This window comes from Malaclemys terrapin, chromosome 2 (genome assembly GCF_027887155.1).
Source record: "Malaclemys terrapin pileata isolate rMalTer1 chromosome 2, rMalTer1.hap1, whole genome shotgun sequence".
NCBI classification, from domain to species: Eukaryota; Metazoa; Chordata; order Testudines; family Emydidae; genus Malaclemys; species Malaclemys terrapin.
The window spans coordinates 119,306,292-119,329,939 of NC_071506.1; the positions used below are offsets into that span (position 1 = coordinate 119,306,292).

Here is a 23,648-nt window from a genome sequence, read left to right on the forward strand (position 1 = left end):
TCACTTTTAAAAATATTCCTCCTTGCAGCAAGCCAAATTATGTTTCTGTTCTAACTGAGCTCATGTGTCAAGCATTCCATTTGTATTTATTTTCACTAATGTAAAAATATCAATGTATGTATGTGTGTATGATATGCACCTCAGCTACTCCAAATCTATCCAAAATCCTAACAGCATAGCCAGTCAAACTCCATCCCATTGTGGTTTCTTAGGTAACCAACTCATGGCCACAGAAATGGACTGCGCCCAATGGCCAGGGACCAACAACAACTGCAGTGTTTCCACGTTTTCAATGTTTTTTTGCATTGTTAAAACATTACAGATATCACTTCTGATTAATACTGTCATGTAAACAATGTACAAAATGGATGAGAGTCAAATTGTACTTTGAGGGCCAATCCTGCTTCAGCTGATGTCAACAGAAAACCTCCTCCTGACTTCAAGAAACTAGTGTAACCCCGTTGACTTTAACTGAGTTATTACTTGTTTATACCAGTGTATGTGAGAAGAAAATCAAGGCCAAGTCCCTTTATCCTTACCAGCAAGGTTTGCTTTAGGGTTTAGGAGGTTAAACTCCTCCTCCTCCCTATCGCATCTCTTTATATTTCCTTATTTCCTTACTTATTTTTTATTCCTTTTTATTTCATAGCTCCTTCCCCCACAGAAAACCACCTCCATCACTCCATCCTCTCCACAACCTCTTCACTCTCTCCTGCCTTCCTTTCCCTCTATATGCTTCCTCCCCAGTTCCCAAATCTGGACAGAGTTAGCAGATTACTCATCAAGTATTCAGTGTACTTAGTGATGCACTCAGACAACAACTTATCCCACATGCAAATGTCAAGCCAGGGATTGTTTTTCAAATTTGGGTATACCACTATACCATCATTATGCATTTTACAAATCCCAAAGGCCTGCTCTGCCCATTGGTGAGATGAGTGACCACACAACTCAATCAATCTCTGAGGTCCCTCTAACCTCACAGGTCTCTATGTTCTCTGGTTCACCAGTGTGGATAAAATTAGCATACCACATCCATCCCTGATGTATATTCTGTATATAACACAGTATTCAAATAAATCCATCACATACCCTGTTATTTCCACCACTTATAATATAAATATAGTTAGAGCAAACTTTTCCCACATCTAACCACCATTTTCAAAACAGATGAGCTGAGGTTTCACCTCACAGCTCTTAGCCTGCCAAGACCCAAATGGCCTACAAGATGCACAGAATGCAGTGCAATTCCCAGTGATGTCAAAGCAAAGCCTCCCATGGACTTCAGTTGGCTTTGGATCAGACCTTAAATGAGGTACATCAGGAAAATAACAGGCCAGGGAATGTCATTGTATGTGGAATTAATTTAACAAGTGTCTAACTATCCAATTATTCTATTTTCTATGTAATCATTTTCATGTTTTCCCATGCAGGATATCAATTAATTACAATAGGCCTGATCCTGTGAGGTACTTATGAGTTCAAAAGAGGAACTCAACTCCTCACAGGACTGGGTGCAGTATTGGTGAAAAATAACATAAGCATATGGAACAGAGATATATTTGGATCAAAAGTGAAAGACATAATTGGAACATATGCTCAATAATTCCTATATACAATTATTATTATTATTTCTATACCCAGCTATCCCAATAAGATCAAGACCCCAATATGCTATGGGCTCTACAAACATAGAGAAGTAGACATTTTGCCTGCCTGAAAGATCATACGATCTTCATTTAAGACAAGACAGATTTGTGTGTGTAGATTAGGGAGTGAATAAGCTCCTCTGAGCCAACTTTTCTCTTGGATCCACACTGCTGATCTCAGGAGTTGGAATGAGTTATCCATCTGGGAATAAATCAGTTATTTTCCGGATAGTTTTGGCAGCAAGTCTCCTTTCCCAAACATTTGCTCCACCAGCATTCTGCTATCCTTCAGAAATGGACAGATCCTCTTGTCTTCTGCATTTGTGAGGGTGGGTTTATAAAAGAAGACATGATGGGTGGGGGGGGAGGAAGCTGTTTTCTGTTAAACACACAAATTATTTATCTGTAAATGTCCAAGGTACCTATACTCTCTATTCATGTGACCAGGAACATGGGATGGGGGGGAGGGGGAGGAAGCTTAACTAAAATCATAGCAGATTTGCGATAACTGCATTTCTGACACAGTAGCCCCTTCACCTGATGAGTCTGACATGGTAGTGTAGACAGAAGATGTGGCCTGATCACATAGACAAAGTTGGGAATCTCTAGGGAACCCTGGCCTTAACTATGCAGATCCCCAGAAAGCTCTGTAGAAGGACTCTCTCCCTCTCCCTCTCCATGTTCCTCTTAGGTGACCAGTTTCTATAGTTTTGTTTTCCTCTGAGCATATAGGCCTGGAAAAGGCAGACCTGAGGTCTCTTGATGATAAAGGCAGTAATTTATGCAACAGCCCTGCATTGCCCATCAGCAGGATTGAGGCTGTGAACTGTCAGCTCCAGACTACAATTCGCTATCACTTGTGCAACAGGAAATATTCCATTCCTAAGTAGCAGTGGTAACCTGTTATCTTGTGTCAGCCAATAGATGGGGATGTAACACACATTTTTGCCAGTGTCTTACCAGAGAGCAGCATATGGCCCTTAATGAGTCTCAGTCACTATGTATTTTAGAAGAAAGAAGCTAGGCAATTTGAGCATCCCCAGCTGTGCAGCTGTTAAGAAGCTGACTGGTTATAGGAGTATTTTCACATATCAGAGCTCCAACTGCAAAAGTGTTTTCTGTACTGGGGTAGTGTCCAGAGATCTCAGTCAAGGAGCCAGGGCCTCATTGTGCTAGGCTCTGTATACATGCATGATAAAAAATAACCCCTCCCCACCCCCACAAAGAAGTAATCCTGCCCTTATGAAGTCAAGTGAATTTGTGAATGTCTCCAGAGACTTTGTGTCCAAAACTCAACCAGTTGCGTTCTTCTCATGTGTAAGTGTAACCAGGGCGGGCTCCAGGGTTTTGGCCCCCCCAAGCAGCCAAACAAATAAAAAAAAAAGCCGCAATCGCGATCTGTGGTGGCAATTTGGGGGAGGTCCTTTGCTCAGAGCAGGAGTGATTGACTGTCCTCCGAATTGCCGCTGAACAGCTGGACGTGCCACCCCTCTCCGAAGTGGCCGCCCCAAGCACCTGCTTGGTAAGCTGGTGCCTGGAGCCGGCCCTGAGTGTAACTTTTTGAACCCGTGACAGCCTTGGTAATAGCCTGCATCATACTTCATTGTCTCAGAGCACTATGTTGGGGAGAAAACTGGCTAACCAAAATGAAGGCTATCAGTGAGCATGCATTGATTCCAACTGATAGGTGCAGAATTGTGCATCCTATTCCATTCTTTTCAGCTCTCTGACCCTTTCCTAATTTTATTAAGTATTAGCATTGTTTACCAGGTCCAAAAAGTACCTATTTTCCTCTATAGACTCTATACCAATGATATTATCTTCTGTAACATACTTTACCTTGATGCAACTATTTTCACGTCATTTCATCAGAAGAGCCAGTTCTCAGCTGCAATCATGCCCCAATAATAAGAAAAAGAAAGAAAACTGGAGAAAGGAGCATGCTATATGATAGTATTCAAAAAGAAACTTTTCATAGGACTTGAGCTTATCTCCCTAACTGACATATTCACGATGCAGCTAAAAATCATTCGAAAGTACATACTCCTGTAATCACACCCCTTTCATTTAGTGCTCATTTGATCTTTTCAGATATATTATTCCTTTTAACATCGCAGATTCCTGATAACTATCTAGCGATCTCAGTACCCAGCCAATATGCAGCGTGATTTTCCCCACAGGGTGAACACAGGGAACCTACTTACCGATCCTTAAATCAATGGGAGTTTTGCTATTGACTTCATTGGGAGCAGGATCGGGTCCCAGGAATTCTTCTTGCAGCCTACCTCATAATTCATAAGCAGTAATTAGCGTTGCTATTTACACCAATCAAAACTAAGAATATCCCAACTAATCAATCAAAAGCTCCATAGGAAATAATTTACAATCCTATGCACATAATATCCAAATAGTATAAAACTATTGCAACGTAATCAAGAGTCAGAGAAGAAATACTATTATTCTATGCACAGCCAAAAGCGAACGAAGAAAGAAAAAAAGAAAAAATATTATAATTTAAAGTTAAATTTATCTAATTTATTTTAACTACAATTTGTGTTGCTGTGAAAAGCAAGAAAACGCAGCCATTGCAGAGACTGAAGTATACTTGTCTCTCACATATGAACAGCTTTATCATTGTTCATTTAAATTACAGTATTAAATGAGTCATGTTCGCAAACGAGGAGATGTAAACCGCTTTCCAGGGTGTCTTGTTTTGTAGCTTCTTTGCCTTGCTTTCCTGATAGCGCTTGAAAACGCGGCGTCTCTTGCCACTTGCAGCATTCTATGCGAATAGCGATATGATAGTGCCTTTGTAAGGATTCCTCTTAATTTCCACCCAGCAACAAATATACTAACATCTTCCCTCCGACCCACCCCCAAATAGAGTATTGCAAGTCTGGGGAAATAACCTGGACCCCCGTCTTGCTGCCAGATAAAAAAGAAAAACAGTTCGATTCTCCTAAGCTTAGTATCTGATGTACTTATTTACCCATCTCTCAGTTAATGACTTTCCCTAGGTATGTTGGTAGATGACAACACTACTACTCTTGCCTTCATTTACATAGGATGTATTGGCTGATTCAACAAGAATTAGCCACTCCATGGATCTAGTCCTTTGTTTTTGTTTTCTCTCAATCTGTAGAAGGCCATTCAAAAAGATCACACTCTCGTTTCTCTTTGTATTTAATCAAACCTGGATCAATCAATACCTGGTCCTTGCTTTGCAAGAGACTCCTCCCCAGGAGCTAACAAAAGCAAGAAGAGACTCAAAATTACATGCTCCCGCGTATTTCCTCCAGGGAGGTCTGCCTTCGATTATTATTTGCACCGAGATTTTCCCTTTCGGTTTGGGCTCAAGCAGACCCTTCTCTCACACAGCTCCCGTTCATGCCAAGCACCATAACAACGTGACCTAAATAAATCGCTTAACAGATCTCACCCTTCCTTTCCCTGCAATCCAAACAATAAAACTCTACTCGAAGTTCTAATCAATGTGAACACATAGCTGAAGTGTGGTGTCTTCTGTTTAAAATGGTCTTTCTTACATTGCCTTGGGACAAATATGATGCGAGAGCATTAGAAGCTGGATAGATGATGGATGCTTAAACTAACTTGCCTTAGGAATTCAGGTTCAGAAACTACTGTTAATTTTCCTAGTGCACTCAAATGCACTGACATATTGCTAACTCCTTGCCACCGTTGTATGTTATTGTTCAACATACACAATGTGTTTAGCATCATCAGATGAACTGTAATCGATTGTAAATTACCATGTAGTTTCTCACAGCTCTAACGCACATAGGTAAGAACTGACAATTCTGCCTGAGAAAGTCTGCGGGAGAATTTATTTGCGTAGTAAGAAACAGGGGTGAATGTTGTTATCAGCAAAGGTGACATAAAAGCTAAACAAATGGGTTCTTTGAAAAAGTCCTTTCCCCCAGTCCATGACATAATTCACCTGGGGAAAACTCCCTTTAAAATTGGCCAGATCCTCAAAGCTGTAAACTGTTTTAAGATGTGTGTACATTTCAGCCGAACGAAAAATAGTTAGAACAGTTTCAATAAAAGGCATGGGCTTGTCACACCAGTCAAATTATATCTTAAACCATTCCCCCGCCCTTCAAATGCAAAGGAAACTGGATTGTAGAGCTGGATTGATGAATTATTTCGTATGAACTGGGAGTCTCGGAAACAGCTTTCTCAAAACACTCGGTTAAAAAAACCCCACACAATATGCTTACCAGACCGAATGAGGAAATTAGGTAACCGAAAGTACAGTGCTTTTAACTCGGTTTAAAGACACGTATCTACGCACAAAGGAAGCAACGTGGGAAAGTGTATCATAAAGAAGAGTCCGATTTAAAGCCACAAAAGCAAGGAAACACCGTGTTCAGGAGAAAACGTGCTGACACTCCAACCCCTTCTCCACCTCACCCCATCCCACCCCAATAGTCAATAGACTACATTGAGGCTAGCGCGTTTTCAGACAGCCTCGGGCCAATAACCCTGAGTTTAGAAACTGGATGTTTGTATATCTAGAGATATCTGTCTTTACGTACTCATCAGAGTAAAAAATGTCGAGCAATTAGAAAAACACACACATGGCTAGAAGTCATACCACAACAACCTGTGTTCCAGGCCCCAGCGGATCTTTCAAAGAAGCTTTGGGAGCGATTAAGGGAGATGATTCGGAGTCATTTTTGCCCTGACAAGTAGGTAACATTCCGTGCTCACGGGCTATCTTTCGCTGGTGGAAATGCAGATTTTCAGTGACCCAGTTTAAAAACACACCGTTCTGCCGTTGTAGTGTGAACACCAGAGACAAACTTTTGTTTGGATCTCAAGAAAAATAAATAGCAAATAATCACTTAAGTCACGGGGTTGGGAATAAACCTGTCAAAATACTTTCAGCACCTTTGGCATTCCTAAATCCTACCCCTTTTAAAAATAATAATAATAATAATAAATAATGTAACAACCATCAACTAACATTGGTTTCGCCTTGAAGCTTGGCTGCCAAGCTGAGCACAGAGAGAATGGTTAAGAGTGGCACGTGGCTTTAACAACAGAGACAGGCATGGGCCCCCCGCATAACATGATCCCAGTATGCGCAAGCGGAGCAAGCTATTTCCTCGCTCGTCAGTTTCACCGGCAGACGCGTGCTGCCCTGCAGCGCTGCTAATCTGTGCCCCGATCAGTCACTTGGGAGGTGTCGGCGCTCTCCGGAGAGCAACTGGCTTCCTGGGACACGTTCGCCCGGCAGGTGGTGAAAGTGCTGGGACTGCCTCCTGAGCCCTCATTCACAAGAGCCTAGCGCCACCCAGCGGAAAGGACAAACCAGGAAAAAGGGACGGGGGCGCGGGGCTCCTTCTGGGGAGCCGGAAGAAAGGACGGGGGCGTGGGCCCTTTGTGAGCGGGGATAGCAGAGTTAATGGAAGCGGCTGGGGGAGATTGGTGACAGCAGCAGCCACCCCAGGTATCAAACAACAGCTGGAGTCTGACCCACCCATAGGTGCTGGAACTAGGAATGCTGCCCCCCACCCCCTGCAGTGGTTTCCATCAGATACAGGGTTTACTGTTTGGTTCAATGGCTCTCAGCACCCCCGCTATACAAATCCCTTTGCGCCCCCCTACCCCTCCCCCCCCACACACACACATCTCCCTCCCTTCCAGAGCAGCAGTTCCTTCTGCCAAGGGCATGGTGTTCAAGGCTCCTTTTTCCTTCCTGGGGGTGGGAGGGAGAAAAAGATGGACGCGCCATGCCCCCAAACCCTAAGGAGCTTAAGAAAGGAGCGGGCGCTTTAACTGTACAGCCCATGTCAGTGAAAGTCAAAAAGAGGAGGCCAAGTAAATCCTCCGGCGATTCTGCCGGCTCTAGGTTTCCGAAAGGTCAGCGTAGCCTTTTGACCATGATCATGGATCTGTTCTTGTTTCAAGTAGGCTCCCTCCCCTCCCCCTCTGGCGAGGTGTGTGAGGATTGTATTTGGAAAAAGAGGAAACGTCTCCCTAAAACAGTGGTGGCTGATGAAGGGTTTAAACCCGTCAGAGACGTTTTGTGCCAGCCCGGCGCTGAAAGCCAGCTGATCAACCCAGCCTCAGGGATGGGGATGCAGGGGGAGAGGTGAGCTTCGGGGAGCCCTTCCAGCGCAGGCGCTCAGAGAAGGCCACCCGGAGTAGGGGAGCGCACAGGGGCTCTGGGACAGTTTGTGCAGTGGGTGGCTGAGAGCCATGAACCAGACTGTAAACCCGGTGTGATGGAAACACCGCAAGCCCGGGGGTGGGGCAGCACCCCCAGCACCCCTAGTTCAAGGAGCGCATCATTTCTTCTTCCCTTTGATTCACCCATTTCCCTGGGAGACGCTCCAGCGGCGGAGCTGCAGGTCACAACTCACGTTCTGCCGAATCACAGTCCATAAAAATGATGTAAAATGGCTTTTATTGCTTCCTGCCCTAGTCGCCGCCAGGGTCTCCCTGAATGTCCGAGGAGGTGGACAGGGGAGCGCAAAACTCGCTCAAGAATTGGCAGCCTCACTCTTAGGTGCTCCTTGGATTATTACTTTTTTCCAAACTATGTTCGTAAATCATTTAATAATCCGGCACTCAGTCACTCGGCCCTACCTTTGAGTGGATCGTTATATTTTATAGGCTTTACTCAGAAATTAATGAAAACCTCTCACGAACTGGAGCATGAAACCTGCTCCTGATTAGCACGTTCCCCAGACGTCCAGTTGGGCTCTCGGCAAAGGATGGGAGACGCGTAATGTTCTTTTCCTATGAGCTCATTCAATATACGCGGCATGGGCAGAAACGAATCTTTGAATCCCCATCTGTCCAACGTAAACAGCGTAGGTCAGATTCATATTACACTGCGTGTTATGTCACATCAATCCACAGCACTTTTCTCCCTGCCCGTTAACATCGCAAGGCTAAGGCGAGCTGCTCTCTGCTTTCCACACCAACAAGGCAACCTTAAAAAAAAAAAACAGGTCGAGTCTTTTTCGCTCCACGGGATCCAACAACTTCTCCTTTCACAGTCCAAATTATAGACCACAGCCTTGATCTTGCATCAGTGAAGATAATGGAAGTTTTGCCTGGACGTCACTGCAGCAAAATCATGCCCTGTGTCTTTAATATTTAGCTACAAACCCCACTCCCCACTGCAATGTGAAACCCAGACTCGCATGTGTTTCTTTACAGAATTTACCCACTCCGGGCCAAACACCACCCTACTCTGTCAGCAGTTCCACAAGTCACTGGAGTAAGGTTCCAATTAATATAAATAAGAGTATCAGAATCGAGCAGCCTTCAGTGATCACCGCGACGCAGAAGAATTCTACAGCTCTAAAGGGGGTGGGGGAAGAATATTTTTAAAACAACTAGACTGGAATCAGATCTGACACTTTCCCTCACTCACATAGTAGGGGAAGATAGTGAAGGTCGAAGCCTCGTATGAAAATCATTGACAATGTATAAAAGCTATTTGAGCAGCAATCTCATTTGATTGGAATGTAAACCTGGGAGAGTTAAAAGCAAAACCAAAAAGGTATTGCGTGTTTAGATCTCCAGGCAAATCTTGCTGGCCTTATTCATTGCTGTCAATGGCGTGTGGAGAGCAGGATTCGGATTTTTGTTTTAAGTAGAATTACTAGGAAGCCAAAATAACTTCCAGGATAAGGCTGGTGTTCAAATGTGCACTAGAAATTGAGATTGCCCTTTACTACCAATAAAGGTATTTCTCCCGTTCTGACGGATCTCGCTTCGCATCCTTCGCTGGAAGATTCTGCCAAAGCAGAGTTGTCACTTATCATCAGCGTGATATATTGGAATCACAACAGATCCCTGCATCCCTGCCTAAAAGGCTCACCCCTTTCTAAGCCAAGTGTGCTGCTACTCCACTCTCCTAGCCTGAGCTGTGATGGAAAACCAGACCAGACATAGAATTTGTATTTTCTCTGCTTTTTAAAAAATACATTATTAATTATTATTATTATTGTACTCAGCGCCTGTCACGTTTTATTTACCCCGACAAAGGATGCCCGGAGACAAAAGATTTTTTTTTACGTCAGAGCTGTTATATATTTTTGGAAGGGTCGTGTTTCCTTTAAAGAGGTGACCTATATCCTGACCGCAGTAGGGGGGTTATTTTGATGCTCCGGGAAGTTCATATAGAATTGTGCAGATCACTGACTTGGGGGGCGGGGGAGAAATCCTATACATTGTACTCTGGCGGAGGAAAAGCAAGATCTACCTAAAACAATAGGCAAAGAGCTATGTTCTAAATTACTGTAGGATGGCACTTGTGAAGTAGACAAAGGATAGTACAGAGTGAGTGTTTTATACAGATTCCTGTCAGTAGGTGTGTGTAATATGTATGGAGTTCCTATGATAAATGCCTGGAGGTCAGACGACATATTCTTTATATACACACATTACGTTAGTATGAGCTATTGAAACTACAGTGGCGAATTCTGAGTCAGTAGGTACTGCTGAGTCTCTGCCCACGTGCAGTGCGATCTCTACACTACAATAATGAAGTGAAGGCGTCTGTAGGATTTCACTGTTTAGCTCGCCAGCTCACAATTATAGGACAGTGGAGAAAGGCGCCTTTGCAACACAGCAGTTTGGACCAGCAGAACAATTAACCCTAGCTGCCTCGCATACCTAAGCCGGCCTGCTGTACAGAAGGCTGCCCCGCAAAAGTCTGTGTCAATCTTTCTGCTGCGAGCCTGTAGCCTGCCTGAGAGTCTGAAGATGGTGTCCGGCAGCAGTCTCACATCTGGGAGAGCTAAAGGGGTCATCAGCCCACTCTCTCCCCAATCCATTTCTGTTACTGCTTCACAAATTATCTACCATCTAGAAAGCACGCATTGCTGCATTCCAAGAGGAGACTTTCCAGGGACTTTAGCCGTGGCTTTCCCTGGAGCTCTCCTCTCTCAAACCGTGAAGAGGAAGAGGGGGTATTTTAGACTCACCCAGTTCAAACAATGCATGGTATAGGCAGACTCGGGAACAGAGGCAAAAATTCTTAGGTTATAGAGTGGCTTTCCGGAAAGCTGAAAAATCCATCTCAGCGTGCTGAATAGACCAGTGCCTGGGAAACAGAAAAGCTCCAAGAGAAAATAGCAAAAGGCTGCGAGATCCGAGCAGCTAACTTTCACGCTTTCCATGTCACTGATGTTAGCTGGCCCTGTAGAACATTCCTGCACATTAGTTTCCCACTTGAAGAATTCCAAGCACACAGATCCTGCACTTCCTCCTCAGGCAAAAATCCCACTGAAATCCAGGGTAAATCGAAATCAATGGGAGTTTTGCTTGAGTGAGGCATAATAATGGAGACCCTGATACATTGTTTTCGGGCGTCTCTTTTCTCTTACTCCCCATTCTCCCTCTCCTCAACTGATTTCATTTTAAGAATACTTTGCTATTGTATATAGTTTTTGTGTCTCTCCGCTTTTGTACATAACCAACGAACTCCATTTCTCTCCTCTTAGTGTCTCCTACCCCAGGGTATTCCATAAAATTCCCACTAATGGGAGAGGTGTAAAACTTCTCAGACCAAGGAAACTTTCCCGCAGCAAAGAATAACGTAAAAGGGCTCGTCCTCGATATCCAAAAAGACATGGGAAAACATTCCGTCCTATAATGTAAAATGTATTTACTACCGCCTGCTGCTTATTTAGCACACTTTGGAAAACAGTAGAAATCCTTTCATTTAAAACATCTTATTCTTACTGCAATGTAGGATTCTCAGCTGGGTTCATAACAAACTATTCAAGGTACACTGCCTTTAAAAGTTACTTGCCTAAAGTGCTGCTGACTTTTTTTTACTGCAAGTAAGGTAGGCCTTTATGTTTTGTAGAGCATTTCCTTTTCTATCCTTTGGACACAGGCTGATCCGAAGAGAGCACTGATTGCTTTATGGACACACAGTCCCTATGGGAAAAGCAGTTAGATGGTTAATCTGTTACAAAGATTTTCAAATGTCAAAGTTTCCCCCCGTAGCCAAAAGAGGCATCAAATCATTGAAGGAGGACATAGGGAGTATGCAGTTCTGAGGAAGATGGCTATAAAAAGCGTCCTGTCTGTGACATATGCGTTTGCAAAACGGAAAATCCATCCAAATAAACATTGGGATTGCAGGCCTGGTGCCAAAGGTCCAATAGAAGCCAAGAGGTCTGAGGGCTTAGGACAAAGAAAGGGCAGCAGAGTCTGGGATTGGTACTAAATCCTTCTCCCCATTCCAGCCCTTCCCCTCCTTCCTTGCTTAGTCAATTCGCTTTGAAGGGACTTGTCTCCTCGGATTTTTCTTTAGGTTTTGCTGAGAGAGTCTATTGGATGATCGCTTTGGTTGATCAGCATTTTCAACTCGCGCAAAACGCAGTCATATCCCTAATGCTGAAATGTATCTATCTATCTCAGCCTCAGCATGTCTAGATCTATGTAGATCTCGATAAATTCAGACACCCTGAAACTGACAGTGGAGAGAAAATCCTCCAGGACTTAAGGAAACGTACTTTTACAATACTGAAGGGATTTGTTTAAGTTTCAGTCTCGGATTTAATTGAAAAAATGCTTCTCATATGCCGGACCTCAGAACAGGGAGAGAGGGAGGGGGAGAGAGCCTGCAGTTAAGAAGGGAGGTTTCTGAGAGAGCAGTAAACATTTATCTTTCATATTTGTCTCCCATTTTCTTAACTGGTTTAAGCTATTTCATTTATCCCAAGAAGCAGAGGGGCACGGACATGAAACTGAAACCACAGTAATGAAGAGATTGCCTAGAATAAAAACGATGATTATAGAACACCATCTGACTAACCATATCTGCCAAAAGTGTAATGTCCGTATACTATGGTAAAAGCAGAGCATTTGTGCTCCAAAGCTGGGTTCAGCACAAAAATCGATACACCAACCAAAATAAACATCTTCACCAACCAGCAAATGTACTTTTGTTTAATCATGGGAACCTCAAGACGATACCAACAGCAAAAACTCGTGGAAACATTCAGTACCTTGTCTCCGACGCAGGATTCGTGTGGCTAAAAATAAAGAAGACAGTAAAACTCAGACGCAGAGACCACCACTGGTGCTGCTAGTGCTCGACGATCATTTGAATTCATTGTAAATAGCACGCCTGGCTTCTTAATGATTTGTTTAAAGTAATTGTCTGCTAGGCAGAGTAAATTCCTGTCAGGTATAAGGAATCTGAGGCAATTCGTTGCCCCTTTCCCCCTATAAAGTGGAGATTAATGCAGAATACTGATGGTAAATATGAGGTGTTTCTCTGCCCAATTAGGGCTATTTTGGTTTACTTGTGAAAGTTCTTTCTGATTTGCTTTGTAACAAAGAGATGATGCAATTGCATTTTCTTACATCGCGAGTAGAGATTTCTCCTGAAAGTTACTTTGAGCGAATTCCCCCCCTCACCCACATAATATTGTATACTGAAATGTATCAGGTTGGAGTTATTTCACATAAAGTTATCCCCTTTATATTTAATAGAGAGAACCTATAGGAGTGTGTTGAAATATGGGCTTGAAGATTTTACAGTTCTCTGATAGTGGAATGAACTAGACATTTAAACTGATGTCTCAGAGCTTAGGAGAAAAAGAATTGCTCTCGCTGATCAGGCTCAGGGAAAGATTTTAAATGCAAATATATATATATATATATATATATATATATATATATATATATATATATATATATATATATATATTATTCCAACAAGCTCAGAAATCGCGCCTCCAAATACAGTATGGGAACAATTTATACCAATGTCTTACGAAAGGTAAACAATATTGGCAAAGCGATTGTGGGGGGCGGGGTCCTATTAAAATGTGTGGTAAATAGTGTGGAGCTTTGTAGTGTTTTCTTAGCTGATTCTCAGGTACAATCAAGCCATTTTCGGACACATTCCCATGTATGTAGCAGTGGTGAGCTGGAGGAAGCTGTCGACGCCTGTTCAGTTAATTTAGGTTTTCTTTGTCTAATTACTGTGGAGCTTAGGGAAAAGGAGCCGGGCTCAGGGCAGTAAACTGACACTTGGGCTCTGTGTGTGGTATCCAGGCAGAGTTTGATGGAAAAAGCCTGCTTCCACTCAACTGCAGGTCACTGTCTGAGACCAGCCCCAACCCCAACCCCCTCCCTGCGTATACCCACCAGCAAGCACTGCAAGGAGCTGCACTGGAGACAGACAGACACACAGTGCTTCAGGCACATTGATATGGCGTCCTGCTCGGCCCCAAACCTTTCCTTTCTCTTTGCTCCAGCATCCCTTTCTCCTCCACTTCCATCCACCCCCCCCCCCTCACGGCTTTAGAGATCTTCCACACATACACACACACACAGCTTTTGTCTCTTTCTCCCCCCCCCGCCCCTTAATTCCTGGATCAGACCCTATTTCCAAGCACGTGTAACCCTATAACGGAACCGGGGGTTTCATTGGAAATGATTTCACCAGGGGCACATCATTTTTTTGGCAATGTCTAGCGAGCTGGTTCTCGATATAAAATCCTGGCAGGCTGTCAGCGGCAATATTGCTGTCTCGGGTTCCACGCAGATACCCAGTGACTGACACACACACACACACACCGGAATTATTCTGCTCCTTGCTCAACATTCGTTTTTGTTGGGTGGTGCGGAAAGTGAACCTGGGGCTGGTGCCGGGGCAAAGTCCACGCACAGGTACGTTCAGATGCTCCCCCACCCCCTGCGGTCTCCAGGCTCTCCCCTGAGCTGCTGCTCTGTGGGAAACTCCCTCCATCCCAAGGGGGGGGGGGACATTCCTTCAAGCGACAAGAGAGCATGCAATTGCCATGCCAGGAAAGAGAGAGCTCGGCACGTTACCTTTGGAGTCTGGCACACTGGCGTGTGGCTGTGGGGATTGAAATGTCTAAGTGAGGTTGATGAATGGTGTAATTGCGTGTGTTAGGGAGGGCAGCTAGAGCGATCTGGTGCTGCAGCGCCTCCTGCCCAGATGACGAGAGGACAGGGGCCAGCTGGAAAGGGGGTGGTCTCTCTCTCTCTCTCTCTCTCTGTCTCGCTGCTGCTGGGCTGCGTTCTCGGAGGGATTCAGGGGGGTCTGAAGAACAAGAGCAAGATTTAAGGAACTGATAGGTGGCCGGGTTTTGTTTGGCTGCTCAGCCGCGACGCCAAACTCGAGGGGCTCTCGTGCTTCCTCCTCTCGAAGGATCAGGCAGCGAGGGATGGCCGCCAGGTGCGGGGGGGGCCACGCTGGAATGTCAGAAGCCCTGAGCTGAGCCCTCCCCAAGGCAGTGCAGTGAGGGGGCAGGGGGCGAGCCGGAGTGCAGCCTAATCCGTCCTGCCAAGTGCCTCGCTCGCCGCGGCGGAAAGGAGGGGAGCCATTGCGCAAGGGGCCTGGCGGGCGCTGCTGGGGGAGTGATGCACAGGGCGCTGCCTGCAGTCCGCAGCCGCCGCCTCCAGCAGCAGCACTAGGAGGTGCCCCGGGAGTAGCAGCTCGTCCCCTCCCCACAAGCCCATCAGGGCACCCACCCGCCCTCCGCCACCCCGCTCCAGTCTCACCCCACCCCTCCATTCCCTCCCTCCGCCAGATGACCACCGAGAGCAGCCAGCAGCAGCTGGAGCCCCCGGCCCCTCTCCGCTCCTGCAGCCCGGCTCCCGGAGCTCTCCAGTCCGCCTTGATGAGCCAGCCGCCCCCCTCCGCCCTGGAGACCTCCTCCTCCTCTTCCTCCTCCAGCAAGAACAAGAAGGCGAGCTCGGGGCTGCGGCGGCCCGAGAAGCCCCCTTACTCCTACATCGCCCTCATCGTGATGGCCATCCAGAGCTCGCCCACCAAGCGGCTGACCCTGAGCGAGATCTACCAGTTCCTGCAGAGTCGCTTCCCCTTCTTCCGCGGCTCCTACCAGGGCTGGAAGAACTCGGTGCGCCACAACCTCTCGCTCAACGAGTGCTTCATCAAGCTGCCCAAGGGGCTGGGCAGACCCGGCAAAGGCCACTACTGGACCATCGACCCGGCCAGCGAGTTCATGTTCGAGGAAGGCTCCTTCCGCCGCCGGCCCCGGGGCTTCCGAAGAAAGTGCCAGGCGCTCAAGCCCATGTACCGCATGATGAACAGCATCGGCTTCAGCGCCTCCATCCTGCCTCAGGGCTTTGACTTCCAGGCGCCCTCTGCCTCCCTAGCGTGCCACGCCAACGGCTACAACCTAGACATGATGACTAACTCCATGGCCGGGGGCTACGAGGCGCTGAGCGGGGGGCATCACGCCCCTCACATGTCCCCCAACCCGGGCTCTACCTACATGGCCAGCTGCCCTGTGACTTCCAATGGGGACTACGGTCCCGACAGCAGCAGCAGCCCCGTGCCATCTTCACCCGCCCTGGCTAGTGCAATTGAATGCCATTCCCCCTACACGAGCCCGTCAGCTCACTGGACAGCATCAGGGGCATCTCCGTATATAAAGCAGCAGGCCCTTCCACCCAGTAACCCAGCCTCAGCGGGCATCCACTCCAGCATGTCCAGCTACTCTTTGGAGCAAAGCTATCTGCACCAAAACGCCAGGGAGGACCTGTCAGGTAATACCCCTTCAACTTTCATTCCTTAACGGCTGGGGCTGGTCTCTTACTAGGATTAGAGGAGGCTCTCCAATTGCTGCCTTAGTTTGGCCAATCTGGCGGTTGACTCTGGTTTACTGAAGCTGTCAGATAAGAGCCCAGGAACAAGGGCGAGGCTGGGGCTGCTTTGTGTTTTCTCTGAAAACAGAGCTTGACAAGAGAAAACAAAACCCGGTCCGAGAAGGACAAATAGAGCTATTGTTCGTGAACATATTTGCTCTGTTTCTGGCTAAGTATGGGGAGAACAAAAATTGCCATCCACTACTGTCTTGCTATGGGTTTGGATCTTAATCTGAACATTCCCGTTAGTGTTGTTATTACTAGTTTAGAGGTTAAAACCCAGATCCTTATCTTAATGGTGTTGTCAGTTTCAACCCGTCTTGTACGTTTGTTTGATTTCTTAGCCAGAAATACTAGGAAAACCATAAAGAATTACAAATCCGTCATTAAATACAAAAAACCCAGAGAGCTTTATAGCAGGAGTGATTTAAAAAGGTGTTTAATCTTTCTCTTCAGATCGTATAAATCTTACCTCCAAAGTCTTGCAGGCTGCGGCGGGGGAAAACCCCCGCTAATCTTTAAAAATGCAGAAGAGATTAAAGCAGATCCAATTTATTTCTACCACCAGAGGGGAAAATGTGTCTGGATTTCTCCCCTCCTTGCCTGCTCTAGTGATTATAGAAAATGTATTCTTAGAAAAACTGCAAAGGGGACATTAGTGGAGAAAACAAGGCACAAAAATGGGTAAAAGATGTTAAGTTCTTAGGGGGGAATTTTCCAAATAGCCCTTTTAAATGTGGGTCTTGGAGGTTAACCAAACAAAGACAGTCTGGGCTGGACCACACCGAAGAGGATTTTAGCCTGACTTAACCCATATGAGAGCAGGGTCTTGTTCAATTTTATGGGAATTTCAACAAGTAACAAATAGAGACGACCCTCTTCATTGGGTCTCCCCCCCCCCCTTCTTGAAGGGCTGTCAATCATTCCTGAGTTCATCTCAGAGAATTGCACTGTAGCTTTAGATCTAAAAAAGCCCAGCCTTCACTTTGGAAAGCAATGTTTAACCTTTGTTGGCTGCTTCGCTCGCAGAGAAGCAACTTCTTAACAATGCAAACGGTTCTGGATGTTCTTTAGGAAAGGAAGGTTTAAAGTTTGCATTGGCTAAATTTATCTCAGCAGTGAAGCTGACCAAACAAAACCGCACAGTGTTAAAACCTTGAAAATAAACTCAGAGGCTGATTTGTAAAGCACCAGCAGCTACAGGAATTCAGTACTTTACAGCAGCTCCTGGGAAATGGACCTTGGTCCAGAAAACAGTACGCGAACCCTACCTCCACAAAAGTTTCCATCTGCCCAGGCGGAATCTGCACTTTCGAAATGCCAGATTATAGCCTCGTTTAATTGTAAATCCCGTTCTACAGATTAGATTAATTCTTCACCTTGGTTTTATGATCAGAACAATAATCTTCCTTATCCGTTTTCAGGACACACGCGTTCGCAATTGCATATTCTCGACAACCCCTCGAGAAACACTTTCATAACCTTCGGACAGCTTTTAGAAATGCTTTGAGGTTTACAAATAAAAAACTTCTCCCAAAAATATAGTAAGCAACTTCAGTGGGAATGGAATCAACAGGGTCTTAGAAGTGACGTTTCTTGTCAGAGTGCAACATTTTAATTTTGAAAGGGACATGGAGACAATCCAAGAACAGTTTTGTTTTGTTTTCAAACAAAGGATTTTGTACTACCGTGAAAACTCAAATATTTCCAAGAATGTGATTATTTAAATCCAGTTTCATCCTTTTAAAACGTAAAAGAAGTACAGATCCCATAGCTAGCTCGCTACTATAAATATAGATCTAGCTTATCTATCTACGATCATTTGTGCCAAAGGGACAAAGTAATATTTATTTCAGATGTGCTAGACCAGAGGGCAAATCGTGCAATCAGTTTTTTAACGGAATTTCCAATTGATTTCAATAAATGTGTTTTGTTTAAAAACTAATGCCATGATTTGGGCCCAGGCCTTTAGTGAAAGCAGCTCAGATCATCGTACCGTAGGTAACTAAAAAGGTTTTGTTTGTGAATATATACACTTATGTATATGCTGCATTATATGGTAAAAAATAGTTACTGGGTTTGTAAGAATTCTTAACAGTAAATGAATAAGAGCAATTATTTCTCATTAATCTACAACGCACAAGCAATAACAAGTGCACACAGTGTTTCTGTAGCTGCTTTTTTATTAGTTTAATGCGACGCAGATTTGGTTCCAAAATGTGTTTTTATCGGTCAATAAACCTATATCAAATCACTAGCCATTTAAGTTAGTGATGGTGTAGAGTTTAAGCCTTGGACTTGCATCTGACCCAAGAATAAGAAAAGAAAAGATTGGAAACAGAGACTTGTTCTCCTGGAGGCTTGAGGGAGACATTTTTTCGCACACTATTAAACCATGCTCACTGATTGAATCAGGGTTGTAATAAAGTGCACTGGTTTATTGTGAGCATACCAGCAGGGTTATTAGAAAGACCAAGGAAATCCAGCGAAATAATCACCTTTACACAGTGAGCACTGTGGGGTGAGGGAAGGGACAATGACGACAGCTCAGGCAGAGATAGGCATGCTGCCATGAGTACAGTACGTGCCTCACTGTACGGGGGCTGCCTCGCCTGCGGGCACAGAAGCTGCAGACGCATTTGCCTTGGAATCTATAAAGTTTTATCCACGTTACAAATTTAGACGCTGATGTTCGGTGCTGTCTGAGATTTGCTCCCCGTCTCTGCGGGACTCTGTGTTAAGCTACTGAAGAACCTCGAATAAGCTTCTTTTCCAATAAGATTTGAAAAGGTCCAATAGGCCAGAGGAAAAATCTGAACCCACTGAACATTCCATTTCAGATATGAACAGATTGCTCTGGGAGGGGAAAAACACACCTGGGTTAGATCCTGCAGTCCTTTCTCAAGCAAAGCTCCCACTGGGAGAAAAAAGTCTGAATAAGGACCCCAGGACCACAGTTGTATAGCATTGCTCCCAAAAGAGTACAGCTCATCAGGAACCGGGCACACTGGCGTGTGGCTGTGGGGTTTGGAGAGGCGGATACGTAATGTATATACTGGTGATACGGTATGGGAGAGGTATTATACTTTTTTGTTTAAGTGTAGGGCATCAACCTCTGTGTCTTAAGTATATGAATACACATGTCCAAATATAGCGAGATACAGTACACACACACTCACTTTCTATACTTAACAAAATCACTTCTCATTGATCCTCTACCCACTGAAGTCAATAACAAACCTCCCATTAATTTTAATAGGGCAGGATCAGGATCATTATCTACACTGCATACAGAAAAAAAAGTGCAAGTGTGTTCGTATAGTTGCACACACACTACATCTCCACACACTCACACACACAGAGTACAGAGATGTGTGTGCAACTCCAGCGAACACACCTGCACATATCCACCCACCCACACACCATATACACATAGCATGTATATGAGGGTTTGCGTGTTGTGGGTATATATTATATAGATAAATGGATCATACATACAATCTATATCTCTACACAACACTCTGACAAGCATATTATTTGTATACACATACACTCACACAAATACTCACCAACTATTTAAGTATGTAGGTGTGCACAATAATTTTACTTTTTTTTTTTTTTTGAGAAATGGGACAAGACTACTATATCGTGTAAATTTCAATAGCCTTTAGACTGTCTTTTGGAAGTATCTTCAAGGAAATTAACATTTTGTGGAGGCCTTCTTAAATGGTCCAGAAGGCTACGTCATAACTGTGACATTTAATTTCCCCACATATCTGAATTTACATGCGCCATAAGTACGATGTATGTCAGACAGAACCACTCTTTCAGAGTCGAGCTAATTTCTGAGAAGCTCTTGTTATTTTCTTCTCTTGCAGTGGGATTGCCTCGCTACCAGCATCACTCTTCCCCAGTGTGTGACAGGAAAGATTTTGTTCTCAATTTTAATGGCATTTCTTCTTTTCACCCTTCTGCTAGTGGATCTTACTATCATCACCATCACCATCAAAGCGTCTGTCAAGATATCAAACCCTGTGTGATGTGAACTTAGCACTATCAAATAAAGACAGTCAGGTGGCTGTTTAACCGATTTGAGATATAGACGGACTCACGCAGATAAAATGTAATGTGCACTCCTGATAGCATTGAATAGTACACAAGTCACTTAGCAAAATTCCACAAGGCAGCACTGTTTACCATTTTGTCCCCTGCCACACCTTGAAGGACAGAAAAAGTTGATGTAATGCTCCAAAGCTTTTTTGAAAGGTTTTCTTTTGTATGTGTATGTGCTTGGGAGGGCGGGGGAAGGGTCTCTTTTATAGGAAGTCTATCCAAGTTAATAATAAAATGCATTTCTGTGATCTCCATTGTCCTAAAAATTAGGGTCTGCAAAAGTGGTCAGTTCAATCATTTAAACAAAAAAATAGAAACAAGTTTCCTTTGACTGGGAAAAATCTGCCTCAAACCAACACCAGCGAGAAATTCCATTTCTAAGTGGTTCGAGCGTTAAATAATGTTAAACTTTTTTCAAAACACTTTCTACGGACGCCAGCACCAATCAATATTATTAAAAATATATTGTTTAGAAGTTACGTGTATAGAGTTTAAGAAAGTTCATTTTTTCCAGTATTGCAAAAATACAATGTTTTGTTTTTATTTTTACAAAGTTGTTTTCTACCACAGTATTTTTTAAAAAGAAATATTTTAAATACATCTTGTGTATACTCGCACACTTAACTGCTTTAAAAGGAGAATATATTTGCACTTATGTATACTTTTTACAGTTTGCCAAAAATATTTTGATGTACAAATTCTTTTTCAATAAAATGTGTATAAACGAATATGTACTGGACAGGCATTTAGTTTCACTCTAACCCTTCTTTTAATTGTCCCTTTAAACGCAAGCGTAGTAAGTATAATAAAAAAGAACAGGAGTACTTGTGGCACCTTAGAGACTAACAAATTTATTAGAGCATAAGCTTTCGTGGACTACAGCCCACTTCTTCGGATGCATAAGTATAATAAGGCACCCTAGACCCTGCAGGTACTATTGAAGGGAAGGTGAGAGTAATTGACCTGCAGAGGGATCTGTGTCCTGAGCTAGCCTTAGGTTTGGAGTCTCTCTCTCTCTCTCTCTTTCTCTCCCGTTTTCTACTCTTTATTTTCCCCGGCTACTTATGGAGGGTTTGCAATACTATGGGGAAAGCGTTAACATAAAAACAAATAATCAAGATGTTAGAAATCCAAACGGTCTTTCAATTATATGTAACGCCTCAACTGCACTGAACAATGTTTAGATCATCCAATTGACCATGAAACTGATTTTTTTTCAGAATTGTTCCTGTTTTTGCTCTTTCCTTGTATTAATGCCTTGGGTAGGAGTTGGCCCAAATTCTGCTGTCCTTGTCCTTATCGAAACAATAAACTCAATAGGAGTTTGGGGTGCACTAGGAATGCAGGATCAAGCTATATGTAAATAGTGCCTTGTCACTTCTGATTGTGGGACAGGCTTTTTGTAACTCAGAAAAGCATCCTCCTGTTCGTTAACTAAAATCGTGGCTTCTTAATTACTCATTCAGATAGTCATGTCGTGGTTTTGATGTCAAGATACTGAAAACACATGTCTGAATGTCAGTGGGGCAGCGGCAAGGAACCCCAGGGATAGATCTAAGATTACATGGAGCTGAACATTTACTCAAGTTCAGCTCATAAAGTCAATTCATCCCTTAAATCCATTGGAGTTCACGAGCTATACACCTTTCTGTTTACGTAAAGCAGTGAAGTCACGTTTATAAGCTACAACCCTTTGATCACACCGTGGGACCCCTGTATGGAGCCTTAAGAGAGACTTCCACACAGGGTGGTCAGATGCACTAATGTCTCTTGAAGTCTCTTCTCCTTATTGTATTGGTTGGATTTCTTACGGGACCATCTCAAGCTTTTCAAGTTTTCATGTGCATCCCCCAATGGAAGCAAAATGAAACTGTACGTGCAAGGACTGTTGCCTCAGAAATTCACTCCCCCCCTCCCCCCAGGATGCTATTCCATTCCATAAACCACGTGGCGAATTAAATATGAAGGATGTTGTTGTTCTGCTTCCTCGGTAGATTAGATAGAATCGAGCTGATGTATGTTTTCCCTCACATCACACTTTCTTACGTGAAAGAAACTGTGGCACAGTCTTGGCCAATTCAGTGCTAAAAGATCTGTTCTCCCTTAGACAGCAAGTTTGCCCCCTGATCGCATGCAATCATATCCTCAGGCATAATACAATTCAGTGCAGCTCCAGTCCATATTAAAAGGAAGGAAACAAACTCCTATTTAAAGTGCAGCATCCATTTCACCCTGGCGCCTTTAAACACTACGTAGGGAGTGAACTTGATCAGAATGATTTTTTTTTAAATCTCCATTTTTATATTTATACTCAAACATGCCCCTTTCCCCCCTGAGCTTCTCAGGGGCCTGCAATAAATTATAAAGTCAGTTTCAGAGTTTGCTCCGACCACAGTGCTGTGTTTACATTCTTTCCAAGGCAAGCCTGCATGGTCGTAATTTATATCCTAAACACTTGAACGTAACTTGTTTATACAGAGAATGACAGGACCTCAAAGACAAAAAAACTGAATTTGCCTAACAGATTGAGTAGACCATGGTTCTAGTGCCCCCTAATGGACCCACCACGTCATTGAACATTAAGACCGAAATAGCAAAAGCATTTGTAGTGCTTCAAATTTTCGTATTCGATATATTTTTGTTCTTTCTATTTCTGGAGGTGATTCCATTCCAGGCAATATTCTCTCTCTCTCAGCCCTGCATAACAAGAATGCAATACTAGGAAATATTGCAGTTTTGAGCTAGCTTTTGCTTCTGTATTTCTGGACGGTAAATTTACGTTTTCTTTTCCACGCTTTTAGACTGACAAACAGAGAACACTTCAGAAACAGAACTATTTAACTATCAACAGGAGCAGGGGAATGGCAGCGAAATGGATTCCTAATCTTCATCCAATAATTCTTTCAAATTTAAGTGTCTTGCAAAGGGGAAAAATACCATGAAATAAAAACAAATTGGCCCTATTTTAATTTTTAGTGTTTGCTACTGTAGGCATTCAGTGCTTGTCTAGCCTGCAAGACTCCAGGAACATCGAGGGCTACTGAAATCACAAGGGTTAAAAGCCAGAAAGATGTGCAACTGCAGAAGGGACTTTTAATCGGACAATTGAAAATGTCCTAGGGTTCTGTTTGCTTTGTGGATCATCAATGGTTACCTAACATTCTGGAGAAAGGAGGCTTTCGTTAAAGATCCAACTTCTCCAGCGTTTTAATTGACGGGTTAACTTTCACAGTG

At 44.0% G+C, this 23,648-nt stretch overlaps 1 protein-coding gene across 1 annotated transcript; it reads left to right on the plus strand.

The window, feature by feature from the left end:
* Positions 1 to 14,726: 14,726 nt before the first annotated feature.
* FOXF2 (forkhead box F2) lies at positions 14,727 to 21,103 on the plus strand. The gene is made up of 2 exons (XM_054020603.1): positions 14,727 to 16,202; positions 20,180 to 21,103. Exons 1-2 carry the CDS (start codon positions 15,221 to 15,223, stop codon positions 20,344 to 20,346), a joined length of 1,149 nt encoding a protein of 382 aa, XP_053876578.1. The 5' UTR covers positions 14,727 to 15,220; the 3' UTR covers positions 20,347 to 21,103.
* The last annotated feature ends 2,545 nt before the right edge of the window (positions 21,104 to 23,648 follow it).

Excerpts from the sequence above, each read along its gene's own strand:
- FOXF2 (XM_054020603.1), top strand. The coding sequence starts at position 15,221 with ATGACCACCGAGAGCAGCCAGCAGCAGCTGGAGCCCCCGGCCCCTCTC. Across the intron at positions 16,203-20,179 it reads CGCCAGGGAGGACCTGTCAG|TGGGATTGCCTCGCTACCAG; the intron begins GTAATACCCCTT and ends CTTCTCTTGCAG.